Genomic DNA, 21,539 nt, shown 5'->3' with positions numbered 1-21,539 from the left:
GGCAGCACCATCAATTAACGTCAGCCACACGGCAGCAAATGATAAGTACCCTCGTCATCATGCCAAGAAAGCCGTCTCCAAAGAAAAGAACGAAACTCAATCACAGCAAAAAGATATTTAAACTGCTTGTATGTGCAATACCTCATATCTGTATCTCGACCTAACTGTAATTCAAGTAGTTTATGAGGTTGGCGCCTTCGTTGTAATTCTTGCTTGATACGAATAGATTGTAACTTGGCCTTCGCTGCTAACGAGTAGTCGTCTTTCCATGGCAATAAACCTTCAAGTGAACCATCGGATCAGTACGAGCGAAGATCACTAGAGTCTCTGCACACACGTGTTATGAAAAAAAACTTGGAACTCCTCATGAAATTGCGTGTCATCCTTGCGCAGAGGTCATGCTAATGTTCTCTGTATTGTTCCAACTATAGAATATGCCCAGAAAAGAGTAGTGCAAGATCTTGCACAGCTGTGCAGGCGTATTATCGTCGCGGAGAATTACGCTAAAAAGGAGCCGCCGCGGGCGAGAACTCAATGTGCTCGTGATCGACGGCGATCACTACGATAAGCACGAAATCGTGTGCAATGCGCGCTCTCCAATAAACACACTTTTTTGCTCGAAGTGAAACTGTCATAGTTTTCGCAAAATCCTTACATATTTAGCAGTAGGGATGTCGGGAATTCTTTCCTGCGTATAAGTGTTTAGACAGTGTTACCAGACACTAAAGTAAAGTTTAATAGCGTGTCAGTAGATAATTTCAGTAGGTTGGGTGGTATTTCTTTGCACTGCATGTATCAATGAATGTACCAATATCAATAGTAAAGGGATTGTGATGACATTGTGTAAAATACTGGTTTATTGGTGCGTCCATGATTCCTCGGTAGCTGCTTTAGATAAAGAAAATGCGATAGTAGTTCGTCTCTTTCGCATGCAGAAGAAAATCCATATTAGTCCTGTTAGTACCGGAACAACGACGAGACCGATACCAACTCCAAGTATTATGTTCGGTAATTCTTTTGTGTTGAAATAAATATAGTTGTGTGCGTAGTCCAACATCTTCACATCGATTGTTACCCAAAACGCAGGTAGAAACGAGTTGTAGAGTTGCTTTGATTCTCTAAATACGAAAATCGTTAGTATTTGTCCGACACCTCGCCTACAGCGACATGGTTTGTATAAAATCACATGACCCTATATTCGCTGATCATTTTACGATCAGATTTACGATAACTAAGATTTCATATGAAATGATTGCCAATTCATGCGATATTCAATTTCAAAATAGAAAATAAAATTTAGCATACGTTAAGGATCCATCGTTATAAATCGGAATACTGAACTGCATCCGGAAGCGACCATTTACAGTGGAACCAGTTAACTGAAATCTATTTCAAGTACTTGCAAAAATTATTCCGAATTTCATCCTTATTTATTTCTTTATTATATAGTCAAAACATAGGAACATTCTTGAGTAGTCACGAGAATGGGACGAGCGACCAAAGTACCATGACTCCATGTTCATGTTCTCCCAACTTACCGGCTGAATGTCGAAGAGAGCAGGTTCGTGTGCAGAAACGTTTGGCTTGAGTCCTATCATATTGTCGCGCACTTCTTGAGGTGACCACAAAAAGTGTGGAGGTGAAAGGAATCCAGCAAATGGAGCTAGGACGTTTTGACCTGCAATAAGTAGTGTATTTATGTAATTAGTTACATGGATTGTATTACAAACAAGATTATTTATTCACTTCTTTTCTATTTATTCAGTTGTTTATTTATTTATTCACTCAAGCTGCTTCACAACACTGGATAAAACAAATAACAAAACAGGTAACCAAATAGCAAGAAAATGTAAGACTAAATAATCTATTTTTTTTTTTTGTGATGGAACTACCCTGATCGTGTCAATGGGAGAAATTTGTGAACCGCTGTTTGCCCGGAACAATGTAAAAATGCGACTATAGTTTGAAGCAGGAGAAATGGGCCTGGTTTAGCAGGCTTCCTTCACCCTAATACATTACTTGCTAAATAACATGACATGTATTCCGTCGCAGGTAATAAAGTTGGGTGTGCATTTCTGGGTTTAAAGATAAAGAAATACTTTCTCGTCGAATCTATCTACGGATCTTATGAGATTAACGTGAAAAGGAATCTTCTTTGAGAAAGTCAGCTCATTACTATCAGCTTTTTTACTACTACTTTTATTACTTCCATGACATCAAAGGAGGACACCGTGTTTGCATCTGCAATTTGGATACGTACCTGGTAGGCATCGAAGCGGTATTATTCCCGGAGGAAGGAATACAGTATTGTTGTAATGTGTTCCTTAAATTGAGAAAATAGCACATTGTTGTGGGTAACATTAGCAACGGTAAGGTTTGTGGTGTTAAGTGCTTACCGTTGCAACAACTGTTGCACCAAAACTGCGAGAGAGAGCAGTCAATTCCTAAACAGCCTTCAGCATGAGGATTGTAAGTGTGGTTTGCTCCGCATGGCCACGTTGGAAAGTAGTCCTCGAATATTTCAAAGCAGTAAGTGCCTAATAAAAGGATGAAGAGATAAGTAGTCGCCGTTATTCTCGATTTCAGAGTAGTTGCTGCCCCTTTATCTGTTACAGTAGTCAAATGTCTGAATTAGTGCCGTTAGTGGCTGGCCTTCTCTCGGAAAGTGGAGTTAAAGACAGCATAACACGAAATTAAGGGTTTGAGATATCACGGATAGATAGGGTTAGATATGTAGTTCACGAATACGAGTAGTAGTACGGAACACGCTCAATTCTCCATAGCAATTCAAAGAAATTGCGTGACACACGATCGTGTTACGCCTTTCCTTCCTACGAGACGTCCCATAACGCACCACGTTTGCGGGAGCAGGACGAAGGGCTGTGCTGCTGACGTTGTCTCTTTCCCTCTCGGGGGCAGATGCGATGCCTTAGTTGTCCATTGTAGGTTTGTCGGAAGAAAAGTGGATCACATAAGTAGAATATTTCTAGCGAAGCTGATACCACTAGTGGCCAAAAATATAGATATTCATTGTTAGACATTTTATTCAAGTTGCAGATTCGTAGAAGAGCGACATCTAACTTACAAGCGACTTCTAGGTTGACGTGTAAAGGGCTTGGAATTGACATTTGATTTTGATTTTAAAACATATCTGTCAGCGGAAAATTGGTAGTAGCAACTTAAAGGCATCCTCCCACGAATGTGAGGTGGTACGGATTTCAAGTGGAGTATTCTTATACGGTATACGATACGGCTTCAAGCGATCTGGTGCGCTATCTACTACAACGAGTTCGAGTGGAGCGCCCCAGCCTTGTGCACACGCCGCATCTTCCGGACCGTTTTTTACGGCAAAATGGAAATGGACGGAATCACCTCGCTCTCCATAATCTACGATCCCGTATACGAATACTCCACCTCCACCTGAAATCCGTATCACCTCAGATTCATGGGGTGATGCCTTTAACTGGATGGCACAAATTTGATCCTCGAAGAAGACGCCGAGGACAAACACAACAAAGGAAATGAGTCACAAATTAGCACAAAGACGTAATTTCATGTTGAGATGTCGCATGCAAAACCGACGTCTGATACCAGGTCGACGAGATCTGAGAAGATATTTCTCCATGATTCTCTGTCAAGAGCATTTAAAGTGGAGAGGAATGGAAGGAGTTAAAGATGTAGGGCTATCGAGTAAGGAGAAGAAAGAGACGGTACGGGATCTGATACTTATAACAACGTAGATGAGTGGAAATTGAAATTTACTTATTTTCTGGATGTAAACCCCAAGGGGATTGTGGACTAACACAGGTTTAGAGTTTAAGTCCATCTTGATTTAGAAAGTAATCACTTCGTGTAAAGACCGCAGAACTTATGCTCCACTTCGCTCCTAGCGAAAGTTCATGAAACGGAGTTTTTCAAGCTAAGGATTCAGCACATTCACTTACCACCATTTCTTTGTTTTCGTATCTATAACCTTTGTTCAGTTCCATTGTGGTGTCGTATGAATCTCCATCCATTTTAAATCTCATTGCATCTATACCATTTATGGTTAGGTCGGAATCGTAATGGAGGTTGAAGGCCATGAAATGGAGAACATAAATGACAAATGGAAGGACGGCAACAATCAATCGTAATGAAGCTTCAATAAGTAACTTGAGAGCAGCTGAGCGGTTGCTTCTATTTATTCATGCCGTGAAAGTTGTAGCAGATCTTCTTCTCTAATTTCGGATTTCAAGGACTTAAAATAAAAACTTGTGCCAAAAAAGTTTGCTATATTTGAACGTTTTTCTGTCATGTGAATCTTGAATTCCTTTTTATTGTTGGAATTTGAATCGTTTATGGATTTATCTTTACTACAAGGATCAACAGCCAATGAGCTCCACATAATTGAGTTCCAACAAAAAAGGGACAGATAAAAGTATACTGAAACGAATCCTTCGTTGTCGTCAGAGAACACGAAGGGGTAGGTTCATTTTGGAACAAAATGTGCTACAACGAGTCATCAGTGATTAACTCGTGTTAGTCAGAGGAAGTTCCAAAAAAAACAAGCACATTTTTTGCGTCACATTCCAAACTTGGTTTATAACATACCAACCATTATTGTTTGCTGCGCATTGTTCAGTAACATAGTAAACAGCAGACAGATTTCTTATCGATGTTGCTCGCTCGAAATTAAAGTTAAAGGGAGGATCTGTTCCTATTTTCTCGTTGAGCCCAAGCTTCGATTTTTTCCTATGATATTATATAAGATATAAAAGAATAATGGGAGAAGCCTATGAAATAAAATGACCACGAGAAAAACCCCCAGCAGCTCTGGACGGCTTTGATGAGTGGATACAATAACATGAGAGTTTTAAAAGGAGCATCATCTTTGATGAAACCAGAACTGGGTAGAATAAACAATAAAAATAGTGAGATCATTAATACAGGGTTCTCTCACGAAGCAAAACACTGGATGATATAATCTCTTTGATCTATCACAACGTTTTTCAGATGGCTTACAAGCACTGCTTTTCCTTTCGGATATAGAATCGGATCTTATGCCTTCATTTTCTGCCTTCGTTGAAGTGTTTTAATACTTTTAATAATCATCTGCAAAAAAATTTTGCGACTGAACATAACATGACCCCAAAGAAGCAGTTCCATGTCTCAAGCAGTCGAATTTCTGGCTAACAGGAAGTGAGATTCTGTTGATGAATGACAATTCTGGACACTGTTGAAGCTGTTATTGTTGTTGTTGATCACTGTTACTGAACAATATAATCTGGATTGAATTAGACTGAAGCAATAATTGAATGAGAACGAGCAAAAATAGTGTTTGTGACAAGGCTTTCTGTCAAACGCAAACTACGTTGCGTTGTTCGTGTGCACCATACATAGTTCACTCGGGACGCAGCGATGAGCGGTGCTAGCGAGGGCCCCGTTTACATATGAACCGCTACGCTCAACGGCGCCACTTCGAACGCAGCCGTTCACCGCCATTGTACCGTGCCTCATGTCGTTTTGACTCGAGTATAGCGTTGTATATTTACCCTCCACTAGTTACCAGTAGCAACGATGCCTACAGAAAAGTCGAGTTTTTAAAAGAGTTTCCTTTCTAAGAGATTATATTTCCAATGCTGTGTGATGATCAAAATTACCGTAATTCATTCGTGCATTTTGCCTAGCTGCTTTGAGGAAGACCTTCCCTAATTGTTATTGCAAGAACTGCTTCTTCCAATTGCGTTCAAGATTAGAAATTTAAGATCAGAATATCAGCCTGAATTGTTCATCTGCAGTAGGTGAAACAACGAAATTAACTATGCGCTTTGCGGCTAGCAGAAGGCTATTCCATACAGACGACAAAAGGCTACCAATTTCGATAACATCAATCTGTAATGTGAGAAATAATATGGAAGCGATGTCAAACTCAACGAGGTTCTCATTTGCAATGTTGTTGACGTTATGGCGGAGAAACCTCAATATAGAATTAATATAGAATGCCTACCTGCACGCGAATGACTGGAACTGTTTCAGCTTGTCAGTCTTCTTCAATCCAGGTTTTTGGAATGTCCCATCTAAAAATAAACCAAAAGTTTGTACCCAAGTCTCAACTCCTCGTGAGTCCGCCCAAGAACGTATTGTGTCGGTCTGACGTTATGTCTTCGGTAAAGCAGTGGTACGCAGCTCCTTTGTTCCAGCCAATCGATGGCGAAGATCAGCAGTTTGATGGCACTAGCAAGCTTCTTGACTACTTTTTTTCTTCGTTTTTAGATTAGAATTTTCTTGTAATTGTGCATGACTAGAACTACTTTGCTGTTATAGTTGTTGCAAAATGCTTTCTCGTTGGCATCGGCGCTGTCATCCTACCATCTATTCCCGTATCGATCGACAGAGATACAAGGTATAATACGGCATGAAGCTCGTTACTGTTGCGAATGCGGTTGCCCTCAAAGCGATGCAGTGCAGCGTAACGGCTGGAATCGAAGGGGGACTCTTGCTAGCATTATTCATACTGGTCCCCCAACCGCTAGCTCCACCGCGCCGCTTCGATTGCTTGCGCAACTGCATCGCGCTTCATTTCGCTTTGATCCGACTCCTAACAGTGCCTGACTCCGAGAACGTAATGCGTCAGGCCAACACAGGTAGGTTCGATGGCGACTGCACGTCTGATAGGATCTGAACAAATTCTCACCGCCGCTGTTGGTGATATCGCTCGAGTAGGGGTCTCCCCACCAGTACAAATTTGTCATGTTTGCCCATTTTTGAATCAACGCTAGGCTTAAGAAATATTAACAGCTCGTAGAGCGGCGCGTGCAAAGAAAAAAAATGAGGGAAAACAAATGCAAAAGCTAACTTGTCCGTATTGTCCTTTCCTGTCTTGATAACGTAGTCCTCATCACAGGTATGATTGTACTGGAAAAATTGAATCAGCATATTATCAGTCTGCTCATTTTTAGATCGCAAGCAAGACTGCACGTACAGCTCGGCTCTTAATATAGTGGCAGTTGCTTACGCAAAAAAGATTACGAACAGTCCTAATCCGACGCTCCAAAATCTCCACTCCAAAATTCACTCCAATCTTCAATCTTTTCCAAAAGCAAGAGTGAATTTTGGTTCAAGTCGAATCCTTGAATCCTTGACTCCCGCTGATCTTCGAAGTAATCGAGCGGGTGCCAGTAATTCTTCTATTGTCCCAATCGCGTGCCAGAGTCGCCCAGTCGTTCCTCGTTTCGCGTGGGACACGAAGAGCATCATAATTTTCTATGAAGGACTTCGTGAAGAAATCTCACCATCAGGTCGGCGGTCTTCCTGTAGTGCGCTTAATATCGCGGGGAACCCAGTCGCTCACGGCTCTGGTCCAACGGTTGTCGTTAAAGCGCATCACTTGTCCGGCCTACCTTATTTTACTTTCCTTGACAAACGCGGCGGCGTCTCTAATCTTCGATCGCTGTAGGAGACAACTTTGAATCCCGTCCCTCACTTGCGTGAAACGGGATACTCCTAGCATCACTCTCTCAATTGCACGTTCAATGACGCTGACCTCTTTTCTTCCTGCTTGCGAAATGCACAGGTTTCCGAAGCATAGGTTAAAGCAGGAAGTACGGTGGTGTTGAAGGGGTGAGCACGGAGCCGGTTTTCTTCACAACATCCTCGATGCTTTCCCCATGCCATTCGTCTCCTCCTGCCCAGCTCAGGGGCTTAGGTCGTTCATCATGTTCACTTCCCGACCCAGTTAAACGTAGCTGGTGCATTCGGATATGTTCGTTCCGCTGAGCGTGAATGAAGTATCCGTTACGCATGAGTATCGTCTTTCGCAGACTCAGCTACGACAAAGACCGATGCATCCGCATGTTTCGTCGAATTCGGTCAGCATTCGTTCCGCTTGACTGATGCTAGGTGTCATCAGAACAATGTCATCAGCAAAGCGCAAATGGTGTAGCTGCCGACCGTCAACCTTCACTCCCATTTCGTCCCATTCCAGCTTTCGCATTGCGTTCTAGAGAGTGGCTGTGAATACTTTAGGTAAGATTGTATCACCCTGTCGGAGTTCTCTCTTCACGACGATGATAATATCTTGTAGAATGGCGAAATTCCGGTCGTGAAATTTGCTGTAGAACTCTCGAAGTACCTTTATGTACTGAGTAGAGACGCCTTTGTTGTCCAAAGCTTTCATGACCGCTTCCATCTCAACTGAGTCAAAGGCCTTCTTCAAGTCGATGAAGGTAAGACAGAGCGGCATCTTGCACTCTCGTGATACCTCGATGAGTTTCGAAACAGTGTGAATGTGGTCAATCATGCTGAATCCTTCTCGAAACCCTGCTTGCTCGCATAGCTGTCCTTCATCCAAGATTTTTCAACGCTATTAAGGATCACTCTTGCAAAGAGCTTGTAGATGACGGACAGTAAGCAGATTGGGCGATAGTTGTCTATGTCATATGGATCTCCCTTTTTATACAACAACATGGTCTTGCTGGTCTTCCACTGTTTAGGAACCTTGCATTCGGACAGGTAACGTGTAAAGAGCCCCGCCGGACTTCTTATGAGTACTAGCGGAAGGTGCTTCAGGTGTTCTGGTCTTATTCTGTCACGACTGGGTGCCGTACAATTTTTCACGATAGCATGTCGTACGTCGGAAGGGAGAAACTCTGGAATGTCATGTTCGTCTTCCCTCAGATGGTGAGGAGCCAAGTGGATACGACTGTCGAGGAGTTCTGGGTAGAAGTCGTAGATGATTTTCTCCATTCCCCTTTTTGATGCAACGCTTGTTCCCTTCGGATTCCCAAGAGCAGTCATCTTCGGCGAAGTCTCGAGCATAAGGATGATTTCTCCCGCCTCTGCAGCTTCAGCCAGCACTTCTGCTTTTTTCTCTTCCTTGTGCCTCTATGCGCAGCCTTGCGAGCTCGGACGTAAGCTCTTTGTCCCCTGCAGCTCGTGTTGCTCCGCTGGCGTATCAGCTCAAAAGTTTCAAGAGACAGGCGTCTCTGGGTTCTTTTAAAATTCTCCCCCTTCCTTGTGCAGTTGTGAAGGTGTTCAACGAGCCGATCATATTCCTCGTCGATGTTGTCCATTGCGGAGTCTTCCCAAAAGCCGGCTAGCGAAGAGATCCCAGTTAAAGATAGTTCTGGGAGTTCACTCTCTAAACTTGGCGGCCTCCTTTTCTCTTCTTCGTTCTTCTTGGGTCAACTTTGGTATTGAAATCACTAATTATGACTTTGTAGAAGGCATGGTCTTCTCGGTAGAATTTCTCCAAGTCCATAGAAAGCTTCGACTCCTTCTTCTTCGTAGCTTGATGTTGGAGCATAAGCGACGAACATAGTCAAAGCTAGGGTTAGATCACATCTCATCCGCAGACGTTAGAATCTGGTCGTAACTGTTCGAAAGAGTTGATGTTCATTGCCATGCTCGTGTTGACGAGGATGCGAACTTCACCAACCTTGTAGAAGTCCTCTACTGTCGCATATTCCTAAGAACACTTCTTCTCTAGTTTCATATACGGCGTTGAGAGGATGGCGTCGTCTCGTCTCAGTCAGTCCGATTACGTCGCACTCATTCTTTCTGGCTTGCATCATCAGATCTTCGATGGCCGCTTCCGATGCAAGCGTACGTGCGTTATAAGTACAGGCCATAATACTAGTCCTTTTCCGTTTTCTTTTCCGGAATCAGTAGACTTTTATCCATTACTGTGAAATGCGTAAAATTTTGAAACCCACCATGAGCAGGTTGTAAGTCTCTAATCCAAAGAGTTTTTGGGAAAACGTTGCGTTCTCTCGGAGCGGACAGGTAGAGCTTATTTGTTGGAGGCGAATGCAAACCGCCTCCCTTGCACTTCCCAGTCACTTGATTGCAGGATTTTGGCTGGACCGACGTGCGGGATACGAGGATGTTATGAGTCATTCCTGGTTCAACAAAGACAGGGAGTCCACCTCCTGAATCCACCCGCGTCTCTGGGCAAGCACAAGGTCGCTTTTGGTCCGCGATCAGCGCCACCCGGAAACGCGCCAGGTAGTCTCCCAACTAACTGGCTGTGATCCCTCTAGTGAGGGAGATGGCGGCTCACGTCAATTCATAAAATCATTAATAGTCTCCACACCCTAATCCTTAATGTATAGTTCAAAAGCATGCACCAACATGTTTCCCTGATTTGTCTCGCTTCATCACTGCTAACCAACCGTCGAACAACGTAGAAGTGAATCTTGAAAAGAGCTTCAAGCTCTGCGCTAATTAATTCATACATACACTTCCACTTACATTCATGCTTTAAACGCACCACTTATTGTATATACCGTAGGCTTAAAATCACCTGAAGTTCGGTGCAATCGCGTAAGCGGCTGCGGTCGAAATGACATGGTAAAGCCGACAGTTGCGAATTCCCGCTTGGTCTGCTAACGCAACTGAACAAGTCTTCAAGTCGTTTGGTTTGACTATAGTAGGCGCCGATTATGTTCAGTTGTTTTCTCATTGCGTGACTGGTGCGCTTGCTCTGCTTCACGCGAAATCCCTCTTCCTTCTGCTTATTATTATGTACTTATATTATGCTTACCCATTGATTTTAATAGGCTAGTGGTGGGAAGAGATCACTAATTTTTGACAACTCGTACTTGGATGCGTGTGCAAGGGTCGCGGAATCGAACTGAAATAAACCTAGAAGGAAACTGCGTCTTCCACGCCGTTTTTCATGACGATTAGGGGGAGATGAGCGGAAACACCCCGGATCCCGCAATCGACAACCTCAATCCTAAGTTTTCCGACGAACTCCTTTACCACGTCACATTTGTGGTATGCTGTCTTCAAAACTAATTTCGTAATCATTAAAATTCAAAAAAAAAATGCGGATAAAAGCGAAACAGTTGCACGCTAGACCCTAGAGTTCCCAGTATTGATACGTATTGTGTTAGTTGCACCGTTTCTGTTAGTTTTGCACTGTTTGAAAAATGCTCGGTTTTCGAACGGTGGAAAATCTCGCTTCACTTGGGAGAATCCATTAACAGGTTTTATTATCAGTCCTTGAGTTTACAAATTTCTCCCGTGTCTTGTTTTTTTGGCGCTGAAATCAATATCTAACGACTTCTGTCTCTCCGTGTTTTGTGATGCAAACGGCCCATGTCTTAGTCTCTTACACCAATAAAGAGCCTACAATAAAATTCAAATGTCCCCACAAGTGCGAAATTTCGATCTTCCTTGAATCTTGGCAGAGAGATTGCAACTTGTCGATAGCCAAATTTAAACAAGAGCCAAGACTGTTAACAAACTTTATTACAACTAACGTTTCGGCGTTGTCGCCTTCGTATGAGCCTGGAATAATAAGTAATAACATTTGCAATAAATCCTCTCAAACGCCTCATCTACAACAAGATCTCATCCCCTAAGATATTATAGCCCGAAACAAAAACCAAAAGAGCCCAAATCGTAGACGAAGACTACAACGCCGAAACGTTAGCCGTAATAAGGTTTATTAACAATCTTGGCTTTTGCTTAGATTTGACTGTCGACCCATTTCAAATGTCCCCTTTTCCCGTTCATGCACTTCCTATGTATTTCTAAGGAAACACGATTATAGACGCTTCTTTCTTGAGTTCTTACTTACCAATGGGAAGAATCCCATGGCTGGTATGTTGGGGAGGGGAACAGAATTTCCCAAGATCGCCATAAGTGTCTAAACACAAATATATGGTATGAACACGGTTGCTGGCATGGTATAAGGTTTTAGAAGAGTACCTTGGTTAAATTGCTGTTGATTAGAGTAATCAGTGGGTCAGGATACGACTCGAACGATGCTCCTCCTTGAGTTACGGCTCTGTGATAAATATATAATAGCTGCTGTTCCCATGGTTCTTTACTTCCAAAAATGGAAGAATCATCTGTGTGATACGTGTACAATGGTGTTAAAGCGAAATGAAGCTAGGTACAGCTGCGTTAGAGGCTGGGCTCGAAACGAAGCGGTGGATCGAGGTGGGACTATCACTAAGTACATTCTGACTGCAGCGAGCAAGAAAGATGCAAGCAATACCCTTTTTCGGCCCTGTCCGCTCGCTTCCCTAACCCGCTTGAGAGGAGCCGCTCAAGCAACTGCACGAGGCCTCAAGTCGTTTTTGACTTGATTTCACTTAGATACTTAAATGTCCCGTCTTCACTGGAGGTGCAGCATCTTTGAATCGCTTTTTTGTTTTGTCCATCCGTGCGGCGAACACGTCACCCCACATCGTTGGCTGCCTCTCTCGAGGGGGTTTAGCATCTCTTTGGATCCATTCTAGCGTTCCTTCACCCTGCTTGTCGTCGATTCTACTCATAACGTAGCCGGCCCTTCTATGCTCAGCTTTCGATACTTCGGTGATCGCGAAGACGGGACCCTACTCGTAAGTTGGAGCCGCGAAGACTGGCTAGGTGTTGTGTGCGCCAGTTAAACTTCAGAATACAGGGCTCTTCACTTCTCAAGGGCTCTATAAGTAACTAGCTTCCTACGTGGCAACGGTGTCTGCTTACGTCTCCGCTGCGTAGGAGAGCGATTGAGAAACAGTGGAATCGAACAGATGGTCACAGAGCCGTTGGACCATGAGTAGGTCCGTAGCTTCCCCGACGGGTTCGAATGCTGCCCGTGCTGCTTTCATTCGTCTATTCAATTCTTCTTTTAAGTCTTTCTCCATATTCATAGTACGTCTAAGGTAGACTTCTGATGAAGTATTCATGATCTGGGAGCCTTCAAGTTATACTCCTCCGTCTTCCAAGTAGATATTCTTCATGAACTTTGTCTTCTCTCTGTTTATTCGCAATTCTATTCTCTTTTCTGCTTCATTCAATTCCTTGAGCATCGTCCCTGCTTCATTAGTACTTCTTGGAAAAACAACGACGTTCTACGCTAAACGAAGATTCAACAGCAATCTTCCATCAACACCTAAGTCCCTTTCTCCCCAGGCAAGTGCTTTCATTATCCAATGTATTGCAGCTTTGAACAACCTCGGTGGTAAAGTACCGCCTTGTGGTACCCCCTTTCTAACGGGTATTATGAGGGAGTAGTGGACTTTGTGGACGTTGCCAAAAACAGATGGTTTTTACATCGCGTGGCTGAGTCGCATTCTTGCACGAATGAGACGGGGATCCAAAACACTGCAAAAGGATAGTACTACCGAAACATCAAGGAGACACCACCTCCGGGTAGTGAGTATGTGGAGTCGTGATATTGGGCAATTTCCTTTTTCATCTATGATGATCCTTCACAAAAAAGAGAATTCCAATTAAATAGGCGAGCGCCGGACAGCAGCTCGGCCAGAGGATTGCAGTTTCTATTCCGCCAAAAACTTAAAACTTTAAACTCTCTGCCAATGGCGAGAGTACGGTCAATCCATAGTGCAAGTATTCCCATCGTGTATTCCTGTTCTGTGGTCTTTCCTAGTCTTGCGTTGAAGCCTCCGACATCGAGTTTGTAGTAAGACTTTTCGTTGCGGATCAGTTCCCCCAACTAATCATAAAACGCGTCCGATTCGTATTCATCAGCTGCTGGTCTTGGTGAGTAGCAAGTTAATGATGCTAATGGATTTTTGCTCAGAGATCGGAAGAGAAGATCGACCAGATGTTTGCAGGATGTCGTGAGAATCAACTAGATGAACGACAGATGGGTGCACAACGAAACCAACATTGCCTACATTTTGTAACGGTACTCTCTGTCACTGACACCTCCGATCGATCGGAAGTTCGAATCGGCCCTAGTGCTCATCAAGGTTTCATCCCTCCGGGGTCGATAAATTGGTACTTGTCTGGGAAGATAGAAACACGGACTTGATACATCGGCTAACCACCGCAAGTCATTGTATAGACCAGTTACACGTTCGTAAACTTCAAACGATTCTGATTTGAAGTGAACGTGGGGCCGCATCCCAAGCGGCGCATTAACGCCAAAAACTTCCAACTTTAGGCTCTCCGCCAATGGCGAACGTACCGTCGATCCATCATAAGTTGCTCCTTCTGCTCTTGATCTCTTGCAGAGCAATCATATGGAATTTAATACACTCTGCAGCTCTGATAAGGGCATGTAGGACAGCGTTTGTGGACACCGTTCACGCGCTGTAAGTGCACACTCTGAGATTGTCTCCATGGCGAGTCGCCCATGTGTCACTTTGTTCCGCAATCAAAGTTGTCGAGGGCAACCTGAGAACTGATCGCTTCTCACCGGTCGCCATGCTATTCGACGTCTGAGACGGCAGAGCCCAGTGTGCAGGGTACTGAGGCAGTGAATATGCTGGAGTGGCAAAGAGGCTTTTCCCCAAACTAAGCAGCCATGCCACGGCGAGCTTAGCTTTCACCACAGTTCTTCGCCCAACCTATAAGGATTATCGACCACTTGTGTCGAACTCCTTCTCAGTTTCGGAGAACCTATCAGGGGACGTAGTTCTACTGTAAGATTGCTGCTCCCAGCGAATCAGCAGATAATTGTGATAGTATAATTGCATGCAATTTTTCTATGCAGAATCATTGACTTTTATAGCTTTGTGCTTTTATTTCACTACTGCTACTGTGCATCGCAGTTCGACGCAGAGAGTCACCCCCACGCCACCGAGGCGGTAAACCGTTGTGAACCGACTTGACTATATAACACCAAAATTTTCATTTACCTTAAAGGAGATTCTCCTAGAAGCAGAAGTAGTCCGTTCAGCACCATGTTTGCCACTTTACCCAAATTTTGTTGATGTTTCATGTAAACGACAGACTGAAATGGATGTGATTTTATGCAGTAACTGTACTTATATTAGACGTAAGATTACCTGACTAAGTTACAGATGTAACAATATACAGTTTAGTCAAGGAATCTTAAGACGTAATATGACGTAAGATTGCTGCCCCCAGCGAATCAGCAGATAATTGTGATAGTATAATTGCATGCAATTTTTCTATGCAGAATCATTGACTTTTATAGCTTTGTGCTTTTATTTCACTTCAAGCATAAACAGGTGTCCGCTTACTTGGGATGAGCTTTAATAGGATCGCTGCAAAACATACCATATAGGCTCCATTTGGAAGAAAAAGGAGGTCCTCCAAATTGCAGTTGCTACACGATTCGGCGGGAGAGAAAACCTGCAAGATTAGAAGAATCTTCTCAGAGTTATGCGAATGATAGCAGACTTCAGACGTTAGCGTTGCAATATTCTAGCAGAAACCTCTAACTCTAAATAGCTTGTTGAACTAAATTCTTTATTATCAACCCACCCACGTTTTGTTGTTTTTATAGTAGACAGTGTTGCCGTTATCACGCCAATCTATCTCCTGTTTGAACTCGGTTTCACTAAAAAGATTATTTATGCGAATAATCGACTTAAACAAAGTTTGGATCTCTGGATAAATACTGTGTGTACGTTTTCTTTCAATATTCTATGATAGAGAGCATTATTACAGCATCCATCCTGAGTTTCATTGGATTTTTTCCACAACAGTAAGCCGGAAAGAGGAGGACTGAGAACTTGCATCCATCTTACTTCGAGTGGCTTCCATTTATTTTCTGCCACCATTTACTTCTAGAAAATTGCAATATTCTAGGTAAGAACCACTGTCTAGTCATGCGCCTGCACAATCGATCAAGGTGATCCCAAAAAAGTTGAGCGACATCTCCAATGTACTTTCAAACGTCTGAGCTAACTGATGGTAGTTGTGATTTTTATCAAAGGCAATGGACCACGAAATTGATTATGTTCAGGTCCCTTTATGAAAAGACAAGATTAGGCCTGTAAAGCTCGAGCGCGATCACACTCAATTCCTTAGTTTCTAAAGAAATAGTGCGCGAGACGCCGGATGCGGACTGAATTTTCCTCCGAGGCACCTAACAACGTGTCATATATGAGAGCGCAGGCATACGCTCTACCAACAAACTGCAGAGGCCCATTGATGGTCCGCTCGCTCGCATACGGGTTGTTAGGTGTCTCCTAGTGGGACAGCGTCAGCAGCCCATTCATTGTCCGCTCGCTCGTATACACGTTGTCGGGTGTCTCGTAGTGAAATTCGGAAGACGAAGCCCACGCCGTTTTTTAGGTCAGTTGTATGGAATTGAGCGTAATCGCGCTCATGCTCGTGCTCTACAACCGTAACCCTATCTTTTCGCGAAGAGATCTCACTATCGTAAAATTCGTCTTATGCTGCCTTCAAATAATACTCTACTATTACACTTTATGAGTCAGAAATGAATTTTCTATATGTTGTTCCCGTCGTTACAAGTTTTTCAATTTTTTAAGATGATCAACAAACAGAAAAAAGGTTTACTACATGTTTACATGCTACATGTTTAGAGCATATTGTCTAGACAAGATTTGCAGAAAATATTATGAGACAATCGATGTGTGTGTTTTAGCCCGATATAAGATGTCTTATACGAAATATTCAGCCTTCATAGTAAGTAAAAAGTTCACTTACGCCCATGTGTATGGTCCCACCTCGACCAGTCTCGCTTTCTTCCCGTAATAGAGTACTTCATCGGGGTTTGTAACGTTGAAATAATAATAGTTATAGTACTGTATGGAAGGCAGTCGAGACCAATAATAGGTAGCAGTAGGGAGTTGGCCATCTCTTTCTTGTCTGAAAAAAAGTTTCTTGCAATCCTTTTCGATGAAGAAACTCAACCTCACCCATCTCTTCCGCCCCCTCCCAACAAAAAAAAAAACGTTGGAAAAAGAATCACGCCAAAATCGCACTCACATTCACATTCGAACTGAGGCAATTTCGAATCAACGTTGCTGCATTTCTTGCAGGTGGGATCGAAATTTAATAGAAGAGAACCAAATTTTGGTAAGATTACAAACAAATACGTGGAATGACTTCTTGTTCCGGTTTTGCTTCAACGGAGCGGAATTTTTCTTTGTCTTTTATTATAAAAACATCCACCATCCATTTGTACACTCCGTGGCTATATCTGGTTCCGGAAATAAAAACATCCACTTAGGGCATTAAGAATAACTTTTAAAAGATCTTGAAACTGCTTACATTGTATGTAGTAATACTGATGCACAACTTGTTCCTGTTCTCTTTACCTAGGACTTTTTTAATACATGTTCTAAATCGCTAAATCCTATTCCTTCCTGTTCTTTGTCCGTTTTTTTTTTGTTGACTTTACAGAGCTGACGCCTCTTTTTCGGGAAGTAACTTTCAGAGTTTCTGATTCGACGAAGGTCTACTAGTGAAAGTTTTCATAAACTCGACTCAACTGCACAGAATTTAACATTTTATATATGTATACGTATGAAACAGACGAACCTAAGATAAACCTGCGTTTTGACAATGGCGGGAAAAATTGCCAATGGAAAGGGGGCCAATAGAAATACGCCGGACAAAAAAACAGCAGCGAGGAGAACTATGAGTAAAGCAGCGGTGCAGGTTCGCATCGTACGGTCGTTCTGGTGTTCTCTTATCTTACTTATCGATAAGAAGCTTGTTAAGTGTCTCAGCCTACCAAGTTTGCTTTCGAAGGCATTTTTAGCTTATTGCTGAAATTGTAGGCGCTTACTGATTCGGATAACGTTAAAACTTGGTGAAGCGTATTTAGATAGTTATCATCGCCGCAAAGGGTTTCATTAACCAGTCACTACGGTCACACCTCATCACCGCACGAACTCTTCCTTCCCACACTACATAGATCAGCCCTTTTTGCAGCTGCACAAGGCCTTACACCGTTTTGACGCGACAATGCTAAGATTTTGAAGAATTCATTCCAACTCACCTTAGAGAATTAACGTCTTCTTTCTGAGCGGAAAAGTAAAAATTCTCATTTATTCAGTTTTTCTTAATAGCGCGGAAGGCAAATCTGGTTCTTCAAGCAGAAAGCATCACTGGTCAAGTTAACTAACTATACGCTATACTTCGGATATCAAAAGTGGTTTCCTGTGTGGACATCTTCCGTTCACTCATTGGGGCGCCTCGTGTGTGAATATTTTCATTTAAGATTTTATTTTATTTTGATTTTTCATCCTTAGAGAACCATCCAAAGATCTGGCCCTTTCTAGCCAAATCCTGCCTTTCAAAAATGAACCCGAAACTTCTTTCATCCTTCTTCTTATGAACTTCTCTTCTCGAGTCAACACTCTCTTACAACTTCCATCTCTTCTCAATTCTGTATCCCAAAAAAGCGAATAAGGGGGTGCAGATGTGCGCACTACTCAGTAATTGATAAAAAAATAAATAAATAAAAAGTTTATCAACAGTAATAAATTCTTTTTAACAACGCTTTTCTTGTAATTGAATTAAAGTTGAAAAACAACTATACATACACTGAACTAAAAAGGTAAAATAACACAAGGAACTAAGCAGGGAATTTTGAGCACTTTCTGAATGAACTGCAAGGCTTCGAGACCGTCATGAACCCTAGTGAAACAAAACAAGAGAGATCTCTCACTATCCAGGTGCGTTATTCACTATCCTTTTTCTTCACTGTTACCGTCTCAGCTGGAAACAAAATCTGTGAATAAACGTCGTTATGGCGCGCATTTCGTAACATACGCAGTTCAGATCCTGGAAGGCATTTTCCAGTGGAAATATCTCCATCTCGCTCCTGAACCAAACGTTTCGATTCACCCGCAGAATTACGACGGATCTGCGTATAAACGCAAACTAATCGATTTCCACACGTCATAAGCCATAAATGCCCCAATGCGATACCTGATTTCTGGGTAAGACATTCACAGAAAATGATACCTGTGTCGTGTTTCTCAAACTAGGTTCGTAGTCAAACACAGTGATCTGTCCATAGCGTGCTTGAAAACGTGGAATCCTTCGCATTACGGTATATTTTACGCACATCCACAAAAGGGCCAAACACACACCGAATAATACCACGCCGATAATCAAAACGGCTGAATAGACGAAACATCATTTACAATTTGACTGTAATTGAAACATAAATTAGAAAAACACGCTAGAAAAATTGTGACTCACACAGCTTGCTCAAAGAAGACGGAACCGGATCCTTCAAAGCCTGCGTAATGCTAAGAGCTGCTAAACCAAACAGTATGAGCAGCACTACGAAGGAACATGAGTACTGACACCAATATCTCATGAAAAAATCTCGCAGTGACCCATACTGAAGATGTTCTTATTAAACAAAAGAATGAACGGAATAAATTCAGGAAAATTATTAAGAGTAGTTACTTCTTGATAACGGTACGAAGCGCCACATACTTCGCAGAGTCGTGATAATTGTATGCGGTCGACTAAACAACCGTGGTGACAGTTGGTGCTAAATAATGTTCATTGTTCAAAAAAGGAGAGCAAAACATATACGAAATGCGAAAATAGGTCATGTACAAATCTTTAGTCGATCTTGACTCTTTTCTAATGAGCTCAGAAAGGAACTCACTCGCAAAAACACGGTCGTATCATTTTGGCATCAAGACGCAGACCAGACCTGGACTTTGTAGATGTTAATCCACAAATAGAACACACTTGTGTTAATTTATCAGTGTCAACTTTCATGGACGATCTTTCGATTTGTAGCAGAGGCTTAACACATAGATGAAATCATAAAACCTGAATTAAAACGAATCGATGGAAACAAAATATTAAATAACGGGCTGTTGCGCGTCTTGGGAGTGCCGCCTTTCATCACTGATTACAAAATTCACTTAAAAACACAAACAAGTACTAAGTTACAATGATAATCATAGCAAAAAAAATTACATGCTACCTATCACGACAATTAATGATAAACTTTGATGGTGATATGCTACGCAATTTGTGTTTGTTCTACCGGATTCAACGATTCCAAAAAAAAAGAGCAACATTTTAAAGAAAAAAAAACTTATTGGAATGGAAACCAAGTTCTAAAAACATAGAGAAGATAGAACTGATGGTATACGGGATCCAAACGACTTGAAGCCTGGTGCAGTCGCGTGCGCTTTCAACTCGGTCTGCAAAGATGAGTATAGCCAGCGACGTTCACCTCGATCGCAACCGTTGGCTCCACCGCACCTCTTTGACCGCAGCAGCTTCCGCAACTCCACAGACTCCAGGTCATTTTGACCCAACTATACAATCAAATGAATCTTTGAATTTCTAAATCTCGCCATTCTCGACTTTATTTGACTATCTGCATCTATTGCCCATAAAATGGACTTTAATAACGTTTTTTATTGTACAGTGGATGGCGGAACGCTATGGAATCGGTCGTGTTATGTCGTCGTGACGCGTTACGCCCCCGGTGAAGGTGAGCACCGCAGGTGATGCACCTTTATCGCTTTTTTAGACGCCTCGAAGATTTTAGCTTACAGGATTGAACTGTTGCCCCTTTTTCGTGTATTTGTGCCCGATTGGTCTCCTCGTGGTAGTCCCAAGGAAATCCCTTATCGGTAGCTTAAAGGCATCACCCCACGAATCTGAAGTGGTACGGGGTTCAGGTGGAGGGATCGTAGGTTAAGTTAAGTTAAGAGGGGGGTAATTCCGTCCATTTCTTCCTAATTGCCGTAAAAAGCGTTCCGGCGCGCCATTTTCTACAACGAGTTCGATTGGAGTGCGCCAGCCGTGTGCACACGCCGCATCTTCCTAGCCGTTTTTTAACGCCACTTAGCGAGAGAGAAGGACGGAGTCACCCACCTCTCCATAATCCACTATCCCGTATACGAATACTCCACCTGAAATCCGTACCACCTCAGATTCAGATTCATGGGGTGATGCCTTTAAGTCTCTTTCGCTGTAAGAACGTCCCCACAAGACATCAAAATTTTGGTTTTTGCTCTACTCATCAACGTAGTGTCTGTGCACGAATTTTCCGTGTAGGTGGGATATTTTAAATTGAATTTTTCTTGCACCATCGTCACGAAGAATCTTCTTTATGCATAGGTGCAGAAGGAAAAAGCGGGACAGAAGAGCAACCTACAAAATAATACTCGAGAGATGTCCTTCAGTAAAACACCACAAAATTTATGGAATAGGTCCTCGCTAAGAGTGCATAATTCTATTTGTACTGTTATACAAAGAAAAAAAAAACAAGAGAAACGAAAAACCAGCTCTGAGACGCTTGTTCTGTTCGGCAGAGACGAACCTCTTCACATCTAACACACCAAGACGACACCACCCGACTCCGCATGTTTCTTTGTACGGTTGAAATACCACGGCTCTGCATGGTTATTCAACATCGAAAAAAATCCGTATGGTTTAAACGCAGTTTTCGTCAACCGTCCTAGTCTTGTTTAGCAATATGTCTCTGTCTTTCTAGTTTTTTTTTTTTAATGACCCGTCGATAATGCGCTCCAACCTGCAGGGAAACGAGATGCAAAAGTAGCTAGATAAGAAGATATTCACAGTGACGCTCTGATGAATCATAATAACTCTACCCTATTTTTCATCTGGAAACCGGTCGCGGGAAATCACATAATTGCCCCAACCAGAATCACCTGCCACAAATGAATACGAAATACGACTAAGACTACTTTCTGCCATTCATATACTGTTTGAATGATTCAGGAAGCTCCTAAGGAACTAACTGTAGCAATTTTGCCGAGAGAGTTGATTAATATAGAACATATCTTACTTACCACTTCACTCATAATTGTTTCAGTCAATGCATTTTTCTGGGGATATTCCTCTTGTTGCATCTT

General features: G+C 42.5%; 7 protein-coding genes across 11 annotated transcripts; all 7 read right to left on the bottom strand.

The window, feature by feature from the left end:
• Positions 1 to 856: 856 nt before the first annotated feature.
• RB195_019564 (uncharacterized protein) lies at positions 857 to 7,653 on the bottom strand (the record flags this gene model as incomplete). 2 transcript variants are annotated; one of them, XM_064187472.1, is made up of 11 exons in its annotated part: positions 857 to 1,118; positions 1,306 to 1,379; positions 1,539 to 1,678; positions 2,261 to 2,323; positions 2,397 to 2,511; positions 3,945 to 4,033; positions 4,595 to 4,731; positions 5,987 to 6,056; positions 6,674 to 6,759; positions 6,836 to 6,970; positions 7,523 to 7,653. In XM_064187472.1, 11 exons carry the CDS (start codon positions 7,651 to 7,653, stop codon positions 857 to 859), a joined length of 1,302 nt encoding a protein of 433 aa, XP_064043352.1. The 2 variants fall into 2 exon arrangements, with proteins under 2 accessions (XP_064043352.1, XP_064043353.1); XM_064187471.1 differs by lacking the exons at positions 2,397 to 2,511; positions 4,595 to 4,731; positions 5,987 to 6,056; ... (1 more) ...; positions 6,836 to 6,970; positions 7,523 to 7,653 and having other exon boundaries at positions 3,974 to 4,082.
• Positions 7,569 to 7,781, bottom strand: RB195_019563 (uncharacterized protein; the record flags this gene model as incomplete). Its single annotated transcript, XM_064187470.1, has 1 exon — positions 7,569 to 7,781. The coding sequence occupies one exon, from the start codon at positions 7,779 to 7,781 to the stop codon at positions 7,569 to 7,571; it is 213 nt and encodes a 70-aa protein (XP_064043351.1).
• A 20-nt stretch (positions 7,782 to 7,801) lies between these two features.
• Positions 7,802 to 8,221, bottom strand: RB195_019562 (uncharacterized protein; the record flags this gene model as incomplete). Its single annotated transcript, XM_064187469.1, has 2 exons — positions 7,802 to 7,978; positions 8,111 to 8,221. The coding sequence occupies 2 exons, from the start codon at positions 8,219 to 8,221 to the stop codon at positions 7,802 to 7,804; spliced, it is 288 nt and encodes a 95-aa protein (XP_064043350.1).
• Positions 8,222 to 8,274: 53 nt separating this feature from the next.
• Positions 8,275 to 8,796, bottom strand: RB195_019561 (uncharacterized protein; the record flags this gene model as incomplete). The annotated part of the gene is made up of 1 exon (XM_064187468.1): positions 8,275 to 8,796. One exon carries the CDS (start codon positions 8,794 to 8,796, stop codon positions 8,275 to 8,277), a length of 522 nt encoding a protein of 173 aa, XP_064043349.1.
• A 322-nt stretch (positions 8,797 to 9,118) lies between these two features.
• RB195_019559 (uncharacterized protein) lies at positions 9,119 to 16,522 on the bottom strand (the record flags this gene model as incomplete). Of its 2 annotated transcripts, XM_064187465.1 has the most annotated exons (6): positions 9,323 to 9,445; positions 11,567 to 11,635; positions 11,698 to 11,776; positions 14,586 to 14,680; positions 15,178 to 15,253; positions 16,392 to 16,522. In XM_064187465.1, 6 exons carry the CDS (start codon positions 16,520 to 16,522, stop codon positions 9,323 to 9,325), a joined length of 573 nt encoding a protein of 190 aa, XP_064043346.1. The 2 variants fall into 2 exon arrangements, with proteins under 2 accessions (XP_064043348.1, XP_064043346.1); XM_064187466.1 differs by lacking the exons at positions 11,567 to 11,635; positions 11,698 to 11,776; positions 14,586 to 14,680; positions 15,178 to 15,253; positions 16,392 to 16,522 and adding an exon at positions 9,119 to 9,267 and having other exon boundaries at positions 9,416 to 9,608.
• On the bottom strand, positions 12,087 to 12,665 carry RB195_019560 (uncharacterized protein; the record flags this gene model as incomplete). The annotated part of the gene is made up of 2 exons (XM_064187467.1): positions 12,087 to 12,285; positions 12,463 to 12,665. The coding sequence occupies 2 exons, from the start codon at positions 12,663 to 12,665 to the stop codon at positions 12,087 to 12,089; spliced, it is 402 nt and encodes a 133-aa protein (XP_064043347.1).
• A 1,833-nt stretch (positions 16,523 to 18,355) lies between the features above and the next one.
• Positions 18,356 to 21,536, bottom strand: RB195_019558 (uncharacterized protein; the record flags this gene model as incomplete). Of its 3 annotated transcripts, none has more annotated exons than XM_064187462.1 (7): positions 18,356 to 18,393; positions 18,448 to 18,541; positions 18,643 to 18,800; positions 18,883 to 19,027; positions 19,096 to 19,183; positions 19,304 to 19,446; positions 21,477 to 21,536. In XM_064187462.1, 7 exons carry the CDS (start codon positions 21,534 to 21,536, stop codon positions 18,356 to 18,358), a joined length of 726 nt encoding a protein of 241 aa, XP_064043343.1. The 3 variants fall into 3 exon arrangements, with proteins under 3 accessions (XP_064043343.1, XP_064043344.1, XP_064043345.1); XM_064187463.1 differs by having other exon boundaries at positions 21,477 to 21,488; XM_064187464.1 differs by having other exon boundaries at positions 18,448 to 18,499; positions 21,477 to 21,488.
• Between the last annotated feature and the right edge of the window lie 3 nt (positions 21,537 to 21,539).

Source organism: Necator americanus, chromosome II (genome assembly GCF_031761385.1).
Source record: "Necator americanus strain Aroian chromosome II, whole genome shotgun sequence".
Taxonomy (NCBI): domain Eukaryota; kingdom Metazoa; phylum Nematoda; class Chromadorea; order Rhabditida; family Ancylostomatidae; genus Necator; species Necator americanus.
This window is presented reverse-complemented; position numbering and strand designations above follow the sequence as displayed.